A 6,433-nucleotide genomic window follows, 5' to 3' on the forward strand; every position below is an offset into this window, starting at 1 on the left:
TTTCTTAGTGAATCACCTACCAGCTTGACCTCAGTACCTTACTGTTGCTAGACTCTTATTACATCCAAGTTTCTCAATTTCTGTTTCCCTTTCTTTAAAAAAAAAGAAAAAAAAAACTGTATTTCAAGCCAGTGTTTGAAACTACAATACACGCTAGTCGTGCATTTTTAATACCCTTTTTAAAATCATTATTTCTCTAAGAACTTAAAATTTTTTTTTCCATCTTATTTCAGATTGGGAGAGTCATATTAATACCAAATGGTCAGCACCTCAGCAGAATTTTTTGCAGGGGAAAACATCCAATGTGGTGGAAATGGTAAGATTCAGAAGGTATAATTTATTGCCTTCCATGTTAGAGGAAGATTGGAAACTCCGTAAAATGGAAAAGCCGCACAGTAACCTTGAGACATTTGAGACTAGTGTTTTTCACCCAAAAATAATCTGTCTCTTGGAGACACTGTGGATCATGAGTTTGACAAACACTCTAAACATCCCTCATAATATATTTGCTTACATATTTCCTTCAACTAAACATTCCCATCTAGGTATCTCAGATGTTTTTGATAAATAATTCACTCTTGGGCCACTATCAGCTAAGCTCTATTTAGAAGCCCTGTGAAAGAAAATAATATAACAGAACTTCCTGCAGTCACTTTGTTTCACTTGAAAGCACTCAGATCTGAACCATGCATTGCAATGAAAATGGCAGGAACAAACAATTTCAATTATACTAACTTATTTTCCATGCATAACAGAATTCAGAGTAAAAGGGAGAATCTGAATGAAATAAATTTGGAAAACTTGTATGAATCATCATTAATTTTCACCAACAGGAGAGAAACCATTTTGGAGAGGAACTGTTTGACTTTAACCAATGTGAAAAAGCCTTGTGTGAACACTCGTGCCTTAAGACTCACAGGAGAACCTACTTTAGAAAGAAAACCTGTGAGCGTAATCAGTGTGAAAAAGCCTTCACAAAACCCTCTACTTTACACAAGAAAACTGATATTGGAGAGGAACTTCCTAACTGTAATCAATGTGAAACAGCCTTCAGCCAACATCTACGTCTTGTTTGCAAGAAAACTAGCCAAAATCTACATCTTGTTTGCAAGAAAACTCACACTCAAGAGAAACCATACAAATGCAGTGACTGTGAAAAAGGCTTACCTTCCTCCTCACACCTCAGAGAATGTGTAAGAATTTATGGTGGAGAGAGACCATATACTCATGAGGAGTATGTCAAAACCTTTTCTGATTCTACAGGCCTTTTTGTACACATGCAAACTCAAGATGGAGAAAAATTCTATGAATGTAAAGCATGTGGGAAAGCCTTCACTCAGTCTTCATATCTTACTCAACATTTAAGAACTCATAGTAGAGTGTTACCTATAGAACATAAAAAATTTGGCAAAGCCTTTGCTTATTCCCCAGAACTTGCTAAACATATGAGACTTAGAACTAGAGGGAAACACTATGTTTGTAATGAATGTGGCAAAGAGTTTACTTGTTTCTCAAAACTCAGCATTCACATAAGGGTTCACACTGGAGAAAAACCATATGAGTGCAACAAATGTGGGAAGGCCTTCACTGATTCTTCAGGTCTTATAAAACACAGGCGAACTCACACTGGAGAAAAGCCTTATGAATGTAAGGAATGTGGGAAAGCTTTCGCTAACTCTTCACATCTTACTGTACATATGAGAACTCACACTGGTGAGAAGCCTTATCGATGTAAGGAATGTGGAAAAGCCTTTATTAATTCCTCTTGCTTTAAAAGTCACATGCAGACTCACCCTGGTGTAAAACCCTATAACTGTCAACATTGTGGGAAAGCCTTTATTCGATCCTCGTTTCTTATTCGACATTTAAGAAGTCACAGTGCGGAAAGGCCTTTTGAATGTGAGGAATGTGGGAAAGCCTTTAGATACTCCTCGCACCTTAGTCAACATAAAAGAACACACACAGGGGAGAAGCCATATAAATGTCAAAAGTGTGGGCGAGCCTTCGCTATCTCATCAGGCCTTACAGTACACATGAGAACTCACACTGGCGAACGGCCCTTTGAATGTCAGGAATGTGGGAAAGCCTTTACTCGGTCCACATATCTTATTCGACATCTAAGAAGTCACAGTGTGAAGAAACCATATAAGGAATGTGGGCAGACCTTTAGTAATTCCTCATGCCTTACTGAATGTGTGTGAATTGGGGCTGATATTTGGAAAGAATGTGGTAAAGCCACTACTTCCTCACACTTACTGAACATGTACTCATAGTGGCAATGTACACAGTCATAAGGAATGTGGGAAGCCTTCCTTGGTGTCTCAGATCTCAACAATTCCAATAGAAGAGAAGACATATGAATGTAAGGAATGTGGGAAAGTCCTGGCTCCTTCCATAGGCCGTACTTATCCATGTGTCTGTGCATCCTAGGAAACAAACTGAATGTAGAAAACCATCAGTCGATGCTTACATCTTACTGAGTCTGTTTGAACTCATGCTGGAGAGAAATGCTGTGAATGTGAGGAAGGTGGAAAAGCTTTCATTATTTTCCTCAGGCCTTATTGAGCTTGTGAGCACACTGGATATAAATGCACATCCTCTGGATGTAAGGAATGTGTTGAAACCTTTTGCTCTGCCTTATACCTTAATATTCAACTGTGATCTCACAAGTGTGAAAAATCTTGAATGTAAGATGTGTGGAGATTCTTCTTTGTTTTTAGCTTCCACTTTGGGAGCATGTCAGATCACACATTGGGAAGTCCCGTGAATGAAAGAGATGTTGGAAAGCCCTTGAACTTGGTCATTAGGAAACATCCACACTGAAGAGGAACTAAACTGTATGGAAGGTCAAAAAAGCTGTATTAATTTAGATGCAAAAAGTCATACTAGAGGAATACCATATCAGAATGCTTTTGGTAAATATACATGTTTTAAAGAGGTATATATTATTAATAAAAATATCTAGCTAGTCTGAAGATCCTGAGTTATCTCGATTGTTCACGGTTACAGATGGAACTTTTAATTGTTTAGGAGTTCCACTCTTTCTCCCATTTGTCAGTACTACACTTCACTAGTCTTTAAAACAATTTTAGGCTGGGCGCAGTGGCTCATGCCTAAAATCCCAGCATTTTGAAAGGCCAAAGCGAGTGGATCATTTGAGGTCAGGAGTTCGAGACCAGCCTGGCCAAGATGGTGAATCCCCATCTCTACTAAAAATACAAAAATTAGACAGGCATGGTGGTACGTGCCTGTAATCCCACCTACTCGAGAGGTTGAGGCAGGAGAATTGCTTGAACCTGGGAGGCAGAAGTTGCAGTGAGCTGAGATCACGCCACTGCACTCCAGCCCGGGCGATGTGGTGAGACTCTGTCTCAAAAAAAGAAAGGAAAAAAAATTAAAATATTCTCAAAGGGTTTTTTAATGAAAAACTTAGTTATAAGAATAAGGAATTGAGGAACATTTAGGGGGTATAAGTTTTTACTTACTGCATACGAGAAAATTGGTCCTGGCCAGGCATGGTGGCTCACACCTTAATTCCAGCAATTTGGGAGGCCAAGGCAGAAGGATCACTTGAGCCCAGGAGTTCGGGACCAGCCTGGGCAATATAGTGAAACCTCATCTTGACAAAGAATAAATAAGATTAACTGGGTGTAGTGGTTTGTACCTGTAGTCCCAGCTATTTAGGAGTCTGGGAGGAGAGGATTGGTTGAGCCTGGTCAGGGAGGCAGAAGTTGCAGTGAGCCCAGATTGTGCCACTACACCCTAGCCTGGTCTACACGATGAGACCGTGTCTAAAAAAAAAGAAAATAAAATTGGCGCCAGCAAAGAAAACCAAATAAAGTATTTAAGTTTGCCTTTCTGTGTGTCTTTAATGATGTTGAACATAGCTTTCATATGCTTATGAGTCTTTGGTGAAGTGTACATTTAATGATCTTTTTTCACTGTTGCCGAGAGTCTTTGGTTTGAATTATTGAGGCAGGTTCTTTCAATACGTTTATTGAGGTATAATTGCCATGTGATAAACTGCACATGTTTTTAGCATACACTTTAAGTTTGGACACATACACGTATGTGTACATACACACCAAGATAATGAGCATACCTATCAGACCAGATGGTTTCCTCATGCCCTTTTATAATTTTTTCTCCTCACCCTTCCCTGTCTGTCATTCTCCTGATCCACTGATTTGCTTTCTCTTAGATGACTTTATATTATGTACGGTTTTCATATGAATGGAATCAATATAGTCTGGCATCTTTCAGGATAATTTCTAGATCCATTTATGTTGTAGAGTCCATTTCACTGCTGAATAGTATTCCATTGTAAGGCATGCCACAAACTGTTTATCCATGTGTTATTTCTACCTTTTGGCTATTTCAATTAAAACTGCCTTGAACACCCATATGCAGATTATTCTTTTAACATATGCTTCTATTTCTTTAAATAATTAAGAGTGGAATGATCAGATCATATGTTACTGTACGTTTAATTTTTTAAGAGACTGCTAAACCTTTCTCAAGTGGTTGTGCTATTTGACATTTCCATGAGCAGTATATAAGAGCTGCGATTCCTCTGCATCCTTGCCGATCATTGGTATGGTCCGTCTTTTTTATTTTGACTGTTTTAATAGGTGTGCAGTAGTATCATGGTTTTAATTTGTATTCCCCCAGTGACTAATGATGTTTTACATGGTTTCACATGCTTACTGGCCCTCTTTAAGCCTTTGGGGAAGTCTGTTCAAATCTTTTGCCTGTTTATATTGGTTTTGATTTTTTTTTTTTTTTTTTTTTTAATAGAGACAGGGTTTTGCTCTGTCTCCCAGGCTGAAGTGTAGTGGCACGATCATGTGGTTTTGCAATTTTTATTGAATTTTGGGAGTTTAAAATTTGTATTTAATATTAAACCTATTAGTGTATTTGATATATTAATACTTTACATTTAGTGTACGTTTATATAATAAAACATTTCATTTTAACAGGTAACATAAATACAGTTTCCAATTTATAAGAGTTTGACTTAGTATTGTTTTTAATTTACAATGGTGGAAACACATGCGTTCAATATATTTCTCAATTTACAATAAGGTTACAAATTGTTAACTTATGATAGTTTCAACTTAAAATGGGTTTATCAGGACATAGCCCTGTCGTAAGTTGAGGAGTGTGTGTATTACAATATATTTAATATATGTTGTACTTGTGGTACCAGCACATGATGCATTTTGAGTTAAAATCTTTACATGGCACAAAGATTGGATCAAAGTTGTAGGTTTTTTTTTTTCTTTGTATCTAATTGTTCCAGCATCATTTGTTGAAAGGACTATCCTTTCTTCACTTAATTGCCTTTGCTTCTTTCTTGAAAATCAGTTGTCTTGATACGTATGTCTGCTTCTCAACTGTTCTGTTCCATAGAGCTACTTATCTTTTATTCCAAGACTACCCTCTCTTAACAAGTTGATAACTTTTGCAGTCCGATAGAGTTAGTCCTCCAGCTTTTTCTTTTTCAGAGTTGTCCTATTTTAGGTCAGAGGTTGGCAAAGTTTTTTGTAAAAGACCAGATTGTAGAGATTCTAAGCTTTACATGCTGTATATAGTTTCTGTTGCATGTTCTTTTTTCTGTTACAGACCTTTTAAAATATAAAAATAGTTCTCACATTCCATTCAACCTGTACAGTTATAGGCAATGAGCCACATTTGGTCTTGATGTGGCTGTACTTTGTTGACTTACTTCCTTTCTAGGACTTCTGTATTTCCATATAAAATTTAGAATCAGGTTGTCAATTTCTACCGCCACCACCCCACACCCCCAAAGTAACTCACTAAGATTTTGATTATCATTGTGTTGAATCTGTAGATTAATTGATGTCTTCACAATATTGAGCATTTCAACCCATGAACATAATATATCTCTCCACTTATTTAGGATTTACAATTTTTTTCTCAGCAATGTTTGTGTTTTTTGGTGTTTGGGTCTTCCTAGGCATTTTTTCTCTGACACTATTGCCGATGGTATTTTAAAGATTTCAATTTCTCTGCTAGTTCACTACTACCTGGAATACAGTTTTTGTACATATATTCATCTCGTATGCTGCAACCTTGTTAAACCTGTTCTGGAATATTTTTTATATTAATATTATACTAACCTACATAATTTTATTCTTTTTTTTATTTTTTTAAATTAAAAAAAAATAGAGATGGGGGGGTCTCGCTATGTTGACCAGTCTTGAACTCCTGACCTCAAGAGATCTTCCCATCTTGGTCTCCCAAAGTGTTGGGATTACAGGCGTGAGCCACTGCACCTGGCCGCAATTTTATTCTTAAATGAAAATAGATCTTTGATATCGTCGCCAGATTCATATTTGTTTTTTGTTTGTTTTCTTTTTTTTTTTTGAGACGGAGTCGTGTTCTGTCACCCAGGCTGGAGTGCAGTGGC

General features: G+C 37.1%; 1 protein-coding gene across 13 annotated transcripts in view; it reads left to right on the top strand.

Moving 5' to 3' along the window:
* ZNF559 (zinc finger protein 559) overlaps positions 1-6,433 on the top strand; it is a 41,597-nt gene that overhangs the window by 30,402 nt on the left and 4,762 nt on the right. For 7 of the 13 annotated variants that reach the window (XM_011994288.1, XM_011994292.1, XM_011994289.1 and 4 more), the window contains 2 exons: positions 234-316; positions 834-2,975. In XM_011994288.1, the coding sequence (XP_011849678.1) occupies positions 234-316; positions 834-2,201 (1,451 nt within the window). In that variant the 3' untranslated portion in view covers positions 2,202-2,975. Of the gene's footprint in view, positions 1-233; positions 317-755; positions 2,976-6,433 lie in introns of those variants that run through there. The other 6 variants (XM_011994301.1, XM_011994299.1, XM_011994297.1 and 3 more) reach the window with 4 other exon arrangements.

The sequence above is a fragment of the Mandrillus leucophaeus genome, unplaced genomic scaffold, assembly GCF_000951045.1.
Source record: "Mandrillus leucophaeus isolate KB7577 unplaced genomic scaffold, Mleu.le_1.0 Scaffold451, whole genome shotgun sequence".
Taxonomy (NCBI): Eukaryota; Metazoa; Chordata; class Mammalia; order Primates; family Cercopithecidae; genus Mandrillus; species Mandrillus leucophaeus.